At 45.1% G+C, this 17,117-nt stretch overlaps 1 protein-coding gene across 1 annotated transcript in view; it reads right to left on the minus strand.

The window, feature by feature from the left end:
- The window catches only part of SGSM2 (small G protein signaling modulator 2), a 986,511-nt gene that overhangs the window by 367,305 nt on the left and 602,089 nt on the right, over positions 1-17,117 (minus strand). Inside the window, exons 4-5 of the mRNA XM_086954507.1 lie at positions 9,036-9,197; positions 6,810-6,877 (exon numbers count right to left, since the gene is read on the minus strand). Of these exons, the coding sequence (XP_086810633.1) occupies positions 6,810-6,877; positions 9,036-9,197 (230 nt within the window). The remainder of the gene's footprint in view (positions 1-6,809; positions 6,878-9,035; positions 9,198-17,117) is intronic.

The raw sequence follows: 17,117 nt of genomic DNA on the forward strand, positions 1-17,117 counted from the left end.
TTCATTCTTATGATAATCTTTGATCACATCTTTGGGAAAATAAAACCTACTTTCTGCAGGCACAGATGGGATGCTGCCACCAGAGGGATTCAATTCTAACCTTTTAGCTTGGAGCTCCAACTCCCTCAACCTGGTATCACGCTCCAAAGCTAACTTTTCTCTTTCAAACTCCAACCTTTTGATCTCCAAATCAGCTTCTCTTCTGCCTTTTGCATTTTCTAACTCCAACTGCCCATTTATCTTAAGCCTTGCCATTTCCATGTTGTATTCTCGCTCTTTCGCCCTTTCTTCTCTTTCTTCAGGGGAAAGACCTTTGGAGGAGACACTGCTACCGGGAGAGGATACGGCTCCATTCACTGGCACCTCCTCATCCCCTTCCACTGGCGGTACCACCACCGGATCAGTGGGATTTCTGGCCTCTAACCAGGCCTGCAATGCTTTGAAATATCCCTCCTTTCTTGAGAGGCCTGTGGTAGGAACTTCAAACTGCTTGCAAAAGTATTGCAGCTGCTTCTTCCCGTATGCCTTCATCTTCTCCCTATCAAATTCCTCCACAGCAACAACAGGGGTAGTGACTCCGGCATCACTCATAGTCAAAACTGGCAGTGTTAAAAAAAAAAAATCAAGCTTCAGAAAAGCGGAGAACAAAAATAGAATCCTTCCAAATTAGATTGTGGCTGCGCTATGGTCTGCTTTCACTATGTAGCGCACACTAATCACTGCACATGGGTCATAAATGCAAGGTTCAAATCCCACCGCTGCCACCAATGTTAGAACCGGCTGTCTCTACTTGGCAGAGGTATGCACTTCTGACAAATAGGGACACACCTTTTCTAGTCAGGGCAAGGGGATCACACCCTTTGATAACCCCTGCTCACCCCCTTGGTAGCTTGGCAGAGCAGACAGGCTTATCTCAGAGGCTGTGTGTTAAGCATTTATGACCACATACAGTAATAAAGTGAATACACTACAAATGGACACGACACAGTAGTATTATAAAAATAAGGATTTTTATATAAGGCTTAGCACAAGACCAAATAACGACAAAAATATACCACAATCTTAATAAATACTCTTGGAAGGAAAAATAATAGTTCAAGTGTAGTTTCTTCTTAGCACAAAGTCTTTAGTATCAAAAGTAACTCTTCTTCTTTAAAACACAGTTTCTGGCAACAATGTAACCCACACGGGAGTCACACGACGTCGAGGCAAAGTTAATCCAAAGGGTTCGGCGTCGACCGCGAGGAGCTCTACGTCGAGCCCGGAGTCGCACAGACCCCCACAACACAGTACCTTGGAAAAGCGAAGCACACGATGATCAGCGGCGTCGAGATGTCCGGCGTCGCGTCTTCGGCGTCGATCCCGCCTCGGAGTCTGGGCGACCTGCAGCGGCGTCGACAGATGTCAGGCAGGAGCAGCGCCCACGAGGCGAAGCAGGATACGGCGTCGTCGTCAATGTCGATGATGATGTTGCAAGAGTGAGCAGCGCTCACGGCGTCGAGAGGGCACGAAGTCGATGCGATCAGCAGCGGTGAAGACACGAGGTCACTTGGGGCTGGAGCCGAACTCACTGCTCACTGGCGTTGCTGCTGGCGTCGATCGGGCCCGGCGGCCGGCGTCGAGGAAGCGGGACACTGGAGCCGTTACTCACGATGTCGAGCTGGATTCGGCGACGTCCGTCGGCGTCGAGATTGCTGGTTTCTTTCAGAGGTGCTGGATTCTCAAGTTCCAGCAAATAGCACTTTTAGCAGATGAAGTCCTTTAGCCCTGTGACTTCAACAGGAGGCTGGCACTCTTCCAGCCCTTGGAGATTTTCTTTAGCAAAGCTTGAGAGTACACACTCAGTTCTTCTCTCCTGGTTCCTTGGCAAAAATAAAGCACTGCAGGATTCCCCCAACAAACAGCACACTGGCAGAAGGGGTAGACAAGTCCTTGGATCAGCAGGCTTCTTGTCCTTGGTTCAGGTTTCCTTGTCAGAAGTGATCTAAAGTCTTGGTTCAGGGGTCCTTCTCTTATACCCCTTTTTGGCTTTGATCCCTTTGTCCATGCAGGGGAATTTCCCAACATCCTGGGTTTGTTGTGGGTGTAGCCCGGCAGAGGCACCTGGCCTAATCACTGTGCAGGGCTGGGTCCTCAGACGCCCAGCAGGAGGTGGAGCCAGCATTGTCACTGGCAGGAGCAGAGCAATCAGCCTCCTGGTAGGAGGTGGGGCCAGGATCGTCCATGGCAGGCACAGAGCCATCAGTCGCCTGGCAGGAGGTGGAGCCAGCATTGTATCAGGCAGGGCAGGCTATCAGGAACTACTCTCCCCCTACTCTCAATGCAAATGTCCCACTCATCCCACACTGACTCATTCAGACCTCTGGAGCCACCCAGCTCCTGTCACACACACACCAAACCAGCAGAAACCAGAAATAGTAAGACAAGAAAATAGCCACTTTCTAAAAGTGCTATTTTCAAACCCAGAGTCCAAAAACCATCCACACGAACGGATGCGTTATTAAACCCCGAGTTCAGGGATACCAAACTCGACATTGCACCATGCTCCCCGAGCCAGCTAGGATTATAGCATTAATAATCCTGGCAGCCCACTCTAACTAATGGAGAGCAGGTTACCTCGCAATAGTGAAAAACGAATATGGCTGTAATTCACTATTAGGACATGTCCACTTGGTCAGGCTTGTCCTACCTTATACTTACAATGCACCCTGCCCGTGGGCCTACCATAGGGGTGACTAACATGAAGTTAAGGGAAGGTTTAGGGACTGGCAAGTAGGTGTACTTGCGCAGTCAGCGTGACAGCACTAGACTGCACGTAGGTCTAGCAATGGCAGACCTTTAGACATACTTTTACTAGGCCGCTCTTGTGGGTGGCACAACATGTGCTGCAGGCCCACGAGCAGCATTTGTATTTACACGCCCTGGCACTCCTGGTGCACTAGACTAGGGACTGACAGTAAACCAAATAAGCCAAACATGGAATTCAATCAATACAGCAATTTTACATAGGGGGCACTTGCACTGTGGCACTGATCAGCAGTGGCACAGTGCCCAAAGCGATATACCAGCAAAAACATCGTAAACAGAGGAGGCAAACAGAAAAAATGGAGGAGAGACTCAAGCCAATGATGTCAGGTCTAACACGTGTCCCCTCCAGCTGAAAGGTGGGGAGAACTACCCTTGACCTAGGGAGTCCTCATCACTAAGGCGGAAAAATCTGGACAGACCATCAGCATTGACGTGATCTGTACCAGGGCGGTGTTCCACCGTGAAGTCCATCCCCTGTAGGGAAATGGACCACCTCAACAGTTTTGGATTCTCACCCCTCATCTGCATCAACCATCTGAGGGGCCTGTGGTCTGTCTGAACCCGGAAGTGAGTCCCAAACAGGTAGGGTCTTAGCTTCTTCAGCGCCCAGACCACAGCAAATGCTTCTCGCTCTATCGCACTCCACCTCGTTTCCCTGGGAAGTAACCTCCGGCTGATGAAGGCTACAGGCAAGTCTCGGCCCTCTTCATTTACCTGAGCTAGAACAGCTCCAACGCCATGCTCTGAAGTGTCCATCTGGACAACAAATTCTTTAGAAAAGTCGGGTGTCTGGAGTATAGGTGCTGTACACATTGCAGTTTTCAGGGTGTCAAAGGCCGTTTGACAGGCGTCAGTCCAAATCACATTTCGTGGCTGCTTCCTGGAAGTCAGCGAGTCAAGGTGTGCACAATGTTGCCATAATCCTTGACAAACCTCCTGTAGTAACCCGTGAGACTCAAGCCAATGATGTCAGGTCTAACAACCACCATTAGCAGCAAATTCTGGACATGATTATGAGAAGTCACCTGACAGTCGCTTAGTCCTACTTTATTGACACTAACCATGACAATGGTATTCCTTCCTAATGAGTGAGCATCAAGGAAGAGAAGCCAGGACACATCATCCGCCTCGCTCTGTTTTCCGTCTGGCACTCCAGTTAGAAGTCTCCTTAGACTCAAGGCAGCCGTGCATAGGGGCTCTGGTGTCTAACCTTTGCTGCTATCGCTGTCCAGTGTAGATGTCTAGAGTACAGCTAAATGTATATTCAAAGCATTCCAGAGGACTAGGACTTACTTATTTTCTAATGTTATTACAGTGGAAGGTGTCCTAGCCTTCATCCCTCTCTACTCCATTGGGTAACTGGATGCTGGCATTTCAAAGCAACTGGTGACTTATCAACACTCAATAAATGGCAATCTGAGAAGTCTATCAGCGTACAACCACCAGAGGTGACCCGTAACGGATTCAGCAGCTGTTCACTACAGTTCCACTTTAATCCCCACAGCAGCCCACAAGCACTCCCACGGCAGTACTACAGTCACTAAATCCCCCTCACAGTTCCTTCTATGATCCAGAATGAAAGGAGCACTAGGGACAAGCATGATAGCATAGTTCCTGCATCAAAAATACACTATACATCCCATCTTTATATGATGACCCTGGTCAAAGAATAACATTTGACCACTTGTACTTAGGGTTGACTGCGCTGTCACTAAAAAATACTCCATTCAAGACACACACAAAGCGATAAAGCTGTAGAAGTGAGGCAAGAAAACCAAACACAGGTTGTCCTACTCAATGAAATATTTAAGTCAGACACAACAGGAAGTTGCAGGGTGGAGGACAGGAAATGGGGGTCTGTGTGCGAACGTGGACTCATCCTCAGTGAGGAGGGACTTTGAGGATGGAAAGAGGACACAGTCTGTCTTGTGCTTGGAGGCGGAGCCAAACACTGTCATGTTTCTGCTTCTTGAAAACACTTCATACTTTGTGTGTTTCTGGTGATAGAAGCACGGATATCAATTATATTAAGAGCCTGGACATCAAAGCAATCCAGCAGGAGAAGTCAACAAACCAAGGGCACAGAACTCCAACTAAACAAAACCCTTAGATCTCATGAAAAGGAGAAAGGTGCCACTGGATTAGACACAGAGACTCTCTGCAATTGTCCTGCAGCCCACAACAAAGCACCGCTTGTGCATGCATATAATTCACACATGAGAAATATTTTTTTTACTTTCGGTCGAGGCCTTTAGGGCCGCATCGTAATGGATTGGTCGGTTTCCTTTCCGACTGCCTCCTTATGATGGAGTCTATTGGAAATTAAATCAGCCTTCCGACTGGATCAGAGAGCCCATCCACCGATCATGGTTTCCAAAATGGTTTCCATGCTAGTCTGTCCAACATGAAAACCATGTGGCAAAGTGTGTTTGGGGGCCCCAAGCAGGCTCCTCTTCGGTGCACAGCCTTCACTTGGAGGCCAAGGCCCTGTTGATACATGCACCTCGTGGCAGGCACATTGAGTTTCACAGGGATAAACCGCACCACCCATTTCACTATTGGAGCATGCATTATGGCTGGGTTACGGCAGTATTGCAAGCTCCCATAGTGAAATATAGGAATGCGACTGAACACTGTGCAGTCGCATCCTAATGGGGAGGTTGAAACTGCCGACCGGGTGTCGGTCGGTCCCATGACCGAATCGGTGTCGGGCTGAAGTGATTTCGCCCGGCATGGTAATGACCCACTGAGTGCAACAGCACCTCAGACCAGTCCTGCTGCTCTATAGAATGCATGCAAATTAGAAGGGGCAGCCATAAGGCCCTGTGAATCTGAGCAGGACACAGGAGCGGCCCGTGCACGTAAGAGCGGAGTGGGAGTGGGGAGGGAGTCGACAGATGATGAGTTAAAATTACAATTAAAACAAAGAAAAACATTTGCCTTGCGCACGCCATATCACAAGTTTCTATTTTCTTATTTAATTTTAGCTTTTCGCCGTCTGTTGACTCCATGCCCCTAATTGCCTCGCCCCCATCCCCTCCTTTCTTACCTGCACAGGCCGCTTCTGGCAGGACCATATTATAACAACAAAACAATGGTCCCCTCGGGGGAAGTGTAGGCCTCTACTTCCTTGGCAACTTTATATGCAGGTTAATTCAGTTTATTATGGACAATAATTAGATTATTCTCAGCAAATAAAATTATATACACGTATTCAATCAGAAGCCGCTCCAAGAAACCACGCAGTGACGGTGTATAAGTCAATTAATGTGCGCAAATGCTATATACAATGCATATATATGAAGGGGGTGGCTGACATGAATGTAAAATTCAATGACACAACTCAGAATCAGAGTATAGTATGAAAGATACTGATTAAAGGGAATTTAGCGAGGAACAAGTAAAATGAGGCAAAAAAACCTTTGCTTCTGAAGCATACAGCGTCCTGCTCCTCAATATTTTAAGCCAACTATGACTGATCTGTAGAGGGTGTTTGAGCAAAGTCTTTTTGCCTACTTCCTCCATGCAGAATTTCCTTATAAGTGACACAAGGTAGGGTATGCAAACAATGCCAGGAGGTGGAGTAATTTATACTCCAGGATGTTTCACTCAAGATTTCTGCTAGCTTGCTTTTTGGTCCTGATGATGACTTTGTTTCAAAATTATTTTTATCGGGGTCGAAACATTGACAAATATGCTAAAGGACTAACTTTAATCAGGATTTTTCATATTATACTCGGATGCTGAGTTGTGTCATTAAAGTTTACAATCATGTCAACCACTAGCTTTGTATATATGCATTGTATACAGCACTTGCTCCCTTTAAGTTAGTCACCATCACAGCTGTCTTTGTATTATGCTCTATAGAATACAGGCACAATAAATAACCTCATTATCCAATAGCCCCATTTCTCAATCCAGGGCAACAAAGTGTCCTGAGAGTTCACAAATACAGTAACTCTTCCCCCCGGCTTGAAATATTACCCAGAAGCTTTACTTACCCAGAAGAGAAGCCAGGATGGAACCGCAGACTGGATCAGCCATCAAGGATTCCTTCTCATAATATTTGCTAATCAGAAAAAAGAAAGACATATTTTGAAAATGTAGACTTTCCATGAATAAGCAATGTTTATGGCAGCCAACAACAAAGCAACACCCCTGGAACTCATTCTTTGCTTGATACTGTCATTAGAATCCTATTTGGAGCACTGATTAAACACAGGAAAAAGTACCATCATGAGGCATGTTTTATTACTTGGTCCAATTAGCTTCAACCTATTGACCATTTCTATATATTGATAGATGGGAAACATCACTTACAACGCAACTTTTACCACGCAGTGCCTTTACGATGCAACTTTTACAACGCAAACCATTACAACGCATTGCGCTGGGGGGCGCTCTAGGATAGGGAATAGGTTTAATTTACTGTCCAACACCTTCCCTACTATCCACGGGGACTGGAGTTGGAATAGTAAATTAAACTATTCACTATCCAGCGCCTCAAAGCACTATGTGTTGTAATGGTATGCGTTGTAAAACCCGCGTTGTAAAAGCATGCGATGTAAAAGCATGCGTTGTAATGTCCTACATCCATTGATAGATATGTCACTTGCGACTAAATGAAGATAGAACCACTGCACAACCATGAAGCGGCTGCATATGTGAACAGCAGCCCGGGGGACATTGAGCAGTTTAGGTATGTTGAGCAGCCCTATCCATAGGCTGGCTATTGACCAGTACAGTAGCCTCTCTAAGCATCCTCTTGCATCTTAGAACCTCATCGCAGGCAGGGTAATGCACTGAATCATGATGAGGGAAGCAGGTAGGAATCTTTGAACTGTCCAGTACTGTGGCACCCTGTCAGAGAGTGGCAGCACCCTGCCTTATTCTAGGAACAAGACTGATGGTTTATTATTTTGCATCACTCAATTCAGGCTGGCTATAAATTGGCACAGGTATATTGATTATATTCTATAACTTGGTGTACTATTTAAAGCTGATAATAATCTTTGTCTTGGATGGACACTGCCTACCCTTCTGCACCAATAATTGCTGGCCTCTTCTATGCAGTGTTTATACCTGGCACCATTTTCTGAAGAGCACATGATTTACAGCAAATGATGAATAATGCTCATGGGTAATGCAGCAAAACATTGTGTCAATTCAGAACTGCTTACATAACCTGCAGCCTAAATAAATGTATATAACTTTGGGTAGCCAATAGGCAATGTGCTTGCTAAGTCCAGAAATAATGAATATTTGGACCCATATGTTATCAAAGTTCACTCATAGGAAATCTCTCATAACAGCCAATTGGATGAACTTAGAAAATGTGGAATGAAAACTGCATCTTCATTAAACAAATCTTTACAGTACTTTTGCCGGGGTGTTGCACACATTGCACAAGTACTTACCCTGAGGGGTCACAACACGGTTGGGTATGGAGCTTTGAGTATTCATCATCAAGAAGTAGTTTATCAGTCTACAACTGGCAATTCATTAGATTTATGAACCCTTCTCATAGAAGAAATGTATGCATGAATGTATTTATGTACATAGATTTATATACTGCGAACACAGTCGGAAGGTGGTCTTAAGAACGGCGTGCAATGGACGAGGGTATACAGAGAGGATCTGGTGGATTACCAGCAAGTGTCATTATCTGAAATGTTACACGTGGGTAACGAATGCACCAACATACCTAATGGTACAAGGAGGTATAAAATGGTACAAGGAGGTATATGGTGAGCGCTTATAAGAGCTTCGGGTGCTTAACGTGTTCTGGTTTCCTTTGGAAGGTACAGGTGCCATCATGTGTTCTAGTTGGGCTTTTCACCATGGATGGTAATGGAAAGAATTTTAATTATGATGTAGGTGTTCCAAATTAAAATCATTGGCTGGATATAGTTCTGTAATAGGATCTTCGAAATTGATCCCATTTCGAAGCATTGAGCCAGAGATGCCTCTACATTCGTCAGGCACATACAGTCCTCTTTCCTGATAGAATTGAGATTATGTTCTCCAACAAAGTTCCTTTTTCAAACATGTTCAGGGATACATACCTCCATGGACATTGGGGGCAGACACGACTGCCAGACATATCCAGGGCGGCCCTGCAGTGGCACCTCAGCGTGCATTTGTAGGGGATGTGAGTAGCCCGGTAACATTTCATCAATGCCAAAACCAATATTTCAACTAAGAGGTCAGTCCATAGTGACGCTTACCTGTTGTTTTCCACAATGTACTGCACGATCTTGTCCAGCACCTTCTCAATCAGGGCGGTCCGCACCCATATGTGCTTGAGAGCCTGTGGGGTCAGCGTTGGGGCCTTGCTTGCCGTCGACCCCTGCCGTTTCAAGGATTCCTGCCCGTTGGAGAGGGGCTTCCTGAAAAAGAAGAAAATAAGTTCAGCATTTCTATGGAAGCCGGTATTGTGGGTCACCAGTTGCTGGCTAGATAAAGCAAACACAAGACTCTACATGTTGGACAAGAGGACACACTGAATGAGACATAATACACATCCTAAGGCCTGACCCTTCCCAATGATCTGTTGGTCTAAAGTCTGGAAGAAGATGAAAAAAAGCACATAGAGAGTAAAGCTCCACCTGATACAAAAACTGCATGACTACATGGTACCTCAGATATCCCCAACATTTCACATCAGTAGAAGGACTTCCATGTCTCTGGCGGTGGCTAACATTGGTTAGAGGTGGTGGTGGTGGACTAATGAACCTGGCAGAAAGACTTGATAAACATGGTGTTTAATGAGAGACTCATTTATCGCCTGATTGATTGTGTGCATTTGTATGAAGATATTCATTGACATTCCGCGTCCTCCGCTCTTTCCTACCTCTTGTGGATTGACTCGGATAATGACCTACTGAGGATAGACGGGCGGAGGTATACAAGTTTCTAGATTACACTTAAGAGGGACTCTACAATCGCTGGTAACCATGCTGAACCTCTAAATTTGTTCATGTTTGGATATTAGTTCAGAGCTACCAGAAGATTGTTAGGAGTTGGTACTCGATTAGGTCTGGCCTGAGATACTTCCTGACACACTTTATGTGTCTTGCTTCTTCTGTTGTCTCTTTTACTCTCATACTGTGGGGAGTTTCACGTTTAATGTTAGACCATCATCCACCAAGCATAAGAATGTATCTCTTACAATGACTGCTCGTAATCTCCTGTAAAGCTGTAAAGTTGAACTAATCTATTATACTTCTTATATGAGTAAAAAATGATTTTAAAAATATTGACTCAGGTGGAAGACTGTATAGGCCTTGTGTTGATAAAGTGCAGTTTGCACCAGTATTTGCACCAGACAATGTAACCATTAGGGGCCTCATTTACTAGATTTTGCCATAGGGCTGCCCCTCAAGCCATCATGCTGTGCTGTCCTAAGAAAAAAGAAAAGGGCATAAATGAGCAGTATCTATGCGATATGGCACATTCCTGTACCCTTCCCTGTGCTGGCGCTCTAATGGCTGCCTTAAGCCAATGCAGCTGTCCGCATTGCATAAGAATAATCCTGCACAAAAATAATCAATAGAGGCAATTTCCTCTTTCTATGTGTGCTGCTGAATGCATCAGTCATGGAAAGAGGAAAAAAAAAGGATAAATAAAGATATTTCTCCTCATTGTTTCTCACCTACATCGGAGGCGTAGGCTTTTGACATTCCCAGTTCACAGCATGTTGTAAACCTAGGAATGTGTCAAATGCCATGGGTGTTACGTGGGAACAGCCCCGCTAGTGCCCATGGCACGCCTCCTCATTGCAGTGTGAGGCATTGCAGAGACTTGTGAGCTCCCTAGGCCCTTGGGGATTGTTATGGGGGAGGAGACTTCAATGTGGTGCTTGATCCATTTGCAGACAGATCGAGTCAATCTCGACTGCCTCACCAACGCAGCAGGTCTTCTGACCTCCATTATGGAGAATAAATATGTCACTGACCTGTAGATGGCTTGCCATGGCGACAGTAGCAAAGGAACATGTATCACCCATGCCCGCCTTGCGTGGTCGATTATTGACTTATGGCTAGCCACGCAGGATGTTGACAAGTGGATCAGCGAGGTCCTTCATCTACCACGCACCTTGTCGGATCATACGCCAGTTTTGCTCCTCCTGACTACTTGTCTTGTGCTTTCACAGGGCACTTTCCGTTACGTGTTCTGCGGGATCAGGTGTTTTGAGAGGAGGTGCGAGCGGGAATCATGGAATACTTTGAACACAATTCAGGCACAGTGGATACGCAATCCATGCTATGGGAGGCTTTCAAAACTTTAATGCATGAGGTATATCGGGCCAAGCAGGTTGTACACATTGCGTGCCGATTTGCTGCGGCTTGAAGCCGAGATCAGGTTATTAGAGCTTCAGTTCTAAATGACAACAGTGCATCCATGCTGCCTAGTACCCATAGTAAACTAAATGAGTTGCGTGAGGCTGGGCAATGAGAAGCTCTTTTTTTTTTAACAGGGAGGTCCGCGCACGGCTCTATGGTGAGGGCAATAGAGTAGGTTTTGCGAATATGCTGCGTACACTCTGAGCTAGCGACTACATCGCAGAGTTGCGAACTGACTCCAATGAGGTGATAACAGGGATGAGGCGGTGCAAAGCGAAATGGTTAATTTTTACTCCTCATTGTACCTAATGACTCAGCCGGCCACACCTCTGGATCTCAACTCCTTCTTTGACTCACTGCAGCTCCTCTTGATGGAAGATGGACATCGTAGATTCCTCAATGAGCCTTTACAGTGGAAGAAATTATACAAACGATCAGAGCCTTCTCTGACGACAAGACCGCAGGCCTTTTTTGAAGAATATGAACCTCTCCTTGATCCGCATCTCTTAGACATGTGTGAGGAGTCCATGACACGAGAAATGCTCCCGCCATCCCTTTGGGAGGCACTGATCATTATCCATTTTGAAGCCTAACAAAGATACGCAGTGATGTGAAATATATAGACCGTTATCCATGATTAACATGGATAATAAAATCCTCGCCAGGCTGATCGCTTCCAGCCTCCTCCCATTACTTCTACTCATTGCTAGGCCAGACCGGTCTGGATACGTCCCTGGGTGCTCTAGATCCCATAGCCTTTGGACCTTCTTTGCTATATTACACACCATTGAGCCCAGCCTTAGTGCTGCTGCGATTTTATTCGATATCACCTAGGTTTTTGATTCACTGGAGTGGCATTACCTCTTCGCGTTAGTATCCCAGCTTCATATTAGCACTAAATTCTTTAAACTCATCCGGCTCTTATATGCAGGCCCTGTGGCTCCCCTTAATATTAGTGGGCAGATCACCCACCCTTATTGGCTACGCGTGGTATGTGTCCGGGATGTCCCTGATCCCCCATGCTTTCTGCCATTGTAATGGAGCCGCTCGCTGCCAGACTCCGGCAACACCATTCCCATTGTGGCCTGGCCTTCTCAACATGGGGTGCTTTGGTCTCCTTGTACGCAGATGAAGTCACCCTGTATGTCAAATGAGCGCATCAAAATTTAGATCCGTTAGTCAGGGAATTCACTAGATGTTGGGCCTATTTTAAATTTCCATAAATTGGGCAAAATCAGTGGGGCCGATTCACAGAACTAATCTGAGGCAAAATCCTAAACTTACTACTTTTGATATTCACAGAAGGCATTTAGTAGTAGTAAAGTTAGGATTTTGTCTTAAGTTAGGATTTTGTCTTAAATTAAGATTTTGTCTTAAATTATGATTTTGTCTCAAGTTAGGATTTTCTCTTAAATTAAACTTAAATCGGTCTTAAATTTTGATTTTTAGACAAAATTCTAACTTAAGACAAAGTCCTAACTTAAGCCAAAATACTAATTTAAGACAAAATCCAAACTTTACTACTACTAAATGCCTTCTGTGAATACCAAGCGTTTAGGATTTTGTCTCAGATTAGTTCTGTGAAAAGGCTCCAGTGATTTTTCCACTTATGACGGCAACCCCTGAGGTTTCTTTGGAGTTACCTCTGCACTGGGCAACCGAGCCGGTCAAGTACATAGGCATCTGGCTGAGTAGAGACCTGCACACTCTCTGGCATTTCAACGAAGGCCGTCTGTTGAACTGTCTGGAAGAGCACGTAGAAATATGGAGAAAACTCCTGCTCTTCATGCCTGGCAGGCTAGCTCTAGCAAAGATTGTGATCCTTCCAAAATGTTAATAACTATTCCTCAAGCCCCCACTCCCACTGCCAGTGTTTTCAACCCTGTGTCTGCTTCCTTCTTCTGACGCTTCTGTGGGCCGCAAGATAACCCCGAATTGCCTGAGAGATCCAGTGTGTTCTGGCGGCGCGGGATACGGACCTGTATTATTATAGTACGCAAGCGCGATTTGCATAACATTGGTTATACCCTACACAGTTTCTTGCCGACTCAGCACCTGAACTTGACTACACAGCCCGTGCCCCTGCAATTGGCACTTTATCAAGCTGCATGACGCCCCAGGGCCAGACTTGACACGGTGGGCTGCACAGTCTGAACATGGTACGAATTGAGGAAATGGAGGTCTTTTTTAGGCCCTCTATTCCACTGATTGGTCACCCACCTTTAGCTTCCACACAAGACGCTGGAACAAGTGCAAGACAGCTGAACCTCATAACAATGAGCAACATTAACATGGAGGAAAAAACTGAAAACTTGGTTGTTCACCCAAGCCTACAGCTAAATAGGGACCTGTCTAAAATGGGACCTCCATAAGGAAAACAAACTACCCAGCGGCAAGAGACCTGTCGGTAAACAAGTGCTTTATAAATCCCCATTAACATAACATAACAGGGCTCCTTTATCACTCCTTTACAAGCACTGCAGGCTCTGCTGTCTCTGCCTTGGACATGTTGACATACTTTCAGCTGCGACGCGGCATCTCCATAGATCATTCCCTTTGGCATCTCCTATGTCCTGAGGTCTTTCTGGTGAACCCATCCCAGTGCAAGCTCATCACTAGACTCTACTCTGAGATGCCGCGTACGGCATCTGGGTGGCTTCCCATCGCTAGACAGGCATGGGCAGATGCCCTCGCCATTCCCATCTCTGAGAAGTGGTGCTTCTGTTAGGCTCAGGCCTGAGCTCTTTTGCCCCACTACTAGGGGCGCTTATTACATTTTAAATACTGACATATGCTTTGTCACACCCCGGAGCGGCTGCAAAGAATGGGACTACCGGAGGAGGCGCCAATTTTCTGCGTTTGGCCTGGGACTGCCCCAGGGTGGGGGCCTTCTGGGGCAACTGTCTTCAACACAATTGAGGAGATAGCTGACCTCCGGCTGGAGTACACGGCTCTGGTTGCACTGCTGGGCTATGTGAAGGAGGTCCCTCCTGAGCTGCGCAAGCTAACTGCACTGATGTTGCTGCTGGCTAGGTAGCAAGTGGCAACACATTGGGGCACTGCCTGGTTCCACTAAAGGATGCCTGGCTTAAAGATGAGGGGCACTGTCAAGATAACTTAACGGCATTCTGGGAACTGATGCCAGCGAGACCGCACCCTAGAGACATTTGGACCACTCTGGAGAGATACTTGAGTGCACAGGTGGGAGATGATGGGAAAGCTGCCCCTGGCGCACAGGAGGGGGATTATGGGATGCTGCGGACTGAAGTGATTAAAAGGAGGCGGTGCGGGGCTGCCGCGTGTATCTGTAACGCCCCTACTATTGTGAGTGGTGTTGCACTAGCGGGGTAAAACCCCCACAGATCTTGCTGAGTAGCTGTAGCCCCCTCTATTTACAGTACATTCCTTGTTCTTATTGGATGAGAATTGTAATCATTGAGATGGCACCAGCTTCACACTATGATGCCGCAGAACATTGCGGCTAAATGCCTTATATGTATATTGTCATATACTTGTCTTTTTATTTGTATTGAACTTAAAATGGCAATGAAAAAATTGTTTAAAAAAAAAAGCTGTACCTGGTCCAGCTTTACAGGTACCTTTCTAGAAATATCTGTTAGATCCCAAAAGTCACACGCTTAGTCCATTTGTAGAAGTACGTATGCAGATGGTAGCTGACACAGTAGAAAACTCAGTTCATTTATACAAATTGCATTCACATTTGAATACATAGAATGTAATCAAAACAAGGTACACGGTCAGTTTTTTCAGTAATGCTATTGCTTCTGTTAATTCTTCCAGCAAGCAGATAAGACCGTTTTCAGATCTTCATAATTTTGGTCTCAGATTTGACCTGTCATCAAGGGAAGAAGATGACGAAGGCAAGTACAGGCACTTGTTCAATTAAAAAGTATTGGTTCATAACTTGCTCTTCTTTTCATAATGAAGAACTTGGAATAAATCTGCGATCATTCCCCTTGTTTTAATGGATTTAAACAAATATACGTAAATATTCACAAAAGTGTGAGTTCAAAACATTTCCTGGCACATAAATTCTCAAACACTCATTCCCTGCAAATGTCATAGGATTTACTCATGAGCACTATTATGCTATCTAGCATGATATTACACTACATAAATGGATTTACTACTGCATCGTGCCCGATGTTAATGCCTTTCTGTAGTGTTCTGAGTATTGTGCCTCTCAGGCATTTGTAGAAAGAATCCTGTTGTGTGGGCATTCTATGCTCTGTGTTGGAATGTGGGCATTCTGGCAGTTGATGCCTGCTTCTGCCTGATGTCGCTGTTATTCTCTTGAGCAGAATAAATCTACTTTCAAGCTTCTAGCCTAAGTGATTTAATGAGCACTTACTACATTATTTTTGGCGACGATGCTCAAGAGAAAGTAAAGAACCCGTCTAACCTCGATCAACCTCGTGAATTCACCATCATCATCGGAATCGGCTTCGTATTGTAAGCGCTTTGGGTGACCGAAGAAACGTTGTTATCTACATAGCAAGATAGAGATAAGTCACGCCTCATTCCGCTAGCGCTTCAAAAGAGTTGTATGCTCGCAAGGAAACGGAAGCTGTATTTTAAAAATTGATCAGCAGCACGAGTGGTGGTTGGCAAAAGAAGACGCGTGTGGTTGGCAGCGCGTTACATCAGCGCGAGTCATTGTTGGCAAATGAAGACGCGTGTGGTTGGCAGCGCTTCACAACGTATGAGCGCGTTGAGGTCGGCCATTTTATAAACTGAAGTCTGTGCGCGTTGACAAGTAACCATAGTAACGCTGTCAAGGCAGTCTGAAGGAGCGTGGTTCGAGACGCGGCGCAGAGAGGAAGAAACTGAGCACACCGACTCAGCCTTGTGAACTGATGCGAGGAAGATTTTAAGTTGACATTTGCGCTGTATCTCAGTTTAAATTCAATCAGCATGCATTAACATATACGCAGTGACTAACCTGACGCCAAAGATTTTTTTTTTTTGGAAGTTGTTAAAAAAGTCAATAATTAAAGTGTACACGCAAAACTAGCTGGCAAATCAATTTCTTCATTAAGTGACTGGTGCATCACATAGTAACTACTGCACGTTCACAATTTTTACAACCTTATTCTTGGTATTGCTTATACTATTTTGCTATCTTATGAGAACAGCGACAAGTCTGAAGTTTTAGGATAATTATATGAATTAAAACTTTGGGAAGTAAAGTTCTGTGGTTAAGTAATTACTTTTGAGCAAGATGCAATCAGTTTCACCGCCACCACCCTTTTTGGAGACGCCAGGCAATCCACCAATAGTTTGGAAGAAATGGTTTGATGCGTTTGAAACCTATTTGGGTGCAATAGGTGCGTCAAGATATCGCGCAGAAAGGAAGAAATGTTTATCATTGCACTCATTAGGGTTTGAAGGTAGGGACATTTTTAAACATTTACCTCCTTTAGTAAGAAACAACGCTGAAGAAGACATAGATAAATATACTGAGACAAGAAGGAGACTGGAGTTGAGGTTTGATATTAAGCCTAGCGTTGTTGTGATTAGACATACATTTTTCAAAAGAGAACAGTTACCGGGAGAAGATGTTGAGACATATGTGTCAAGTCTAAGGCAGTTGAGTGCAGAATGTGAATTTGAAGGCTTCAGAGAACAATTGATTAGAGATCAGTATATATGCAAATGTACTGACAAGTCAATTCAACAAAAACTGCTTACTTTGGGTAATCCAACACTCGAAGAGACTATCCGTACGGCTAAAAGCATAGAATAGTCAAAGAAAGAGGTCAAGGAACTTGAAAAGAAGAATGAAGAAGCAGTTTCTGCAGTTAGGCCTAAGGAAAATAAGGAAAATAAGGCAGCATCTGGCCAACAACGTTTCGAAAGGAACAACTTTCCTTGTTCACAACGTTATGATAAAAATACTTTTCCTAGGCAGAGTGACATTTGTTATTAATGTGGTAATCTTTC

The sequence above is a fragment of the Lissotriton vulgaris genome, chromosome 2_1 (genome assembly GCF_964263255.1).
Source record: "Lissotriton vulgaris chromosome 2_1, aLisVul1.2, whole genome shotgun sequence".
NCBI classification, from domain to species: Eukaryota; Metazoa; Chordata; class Amphibia; order Caudata; family Salamandridae; genus Lissotriton; species Lissotriton vulgaris.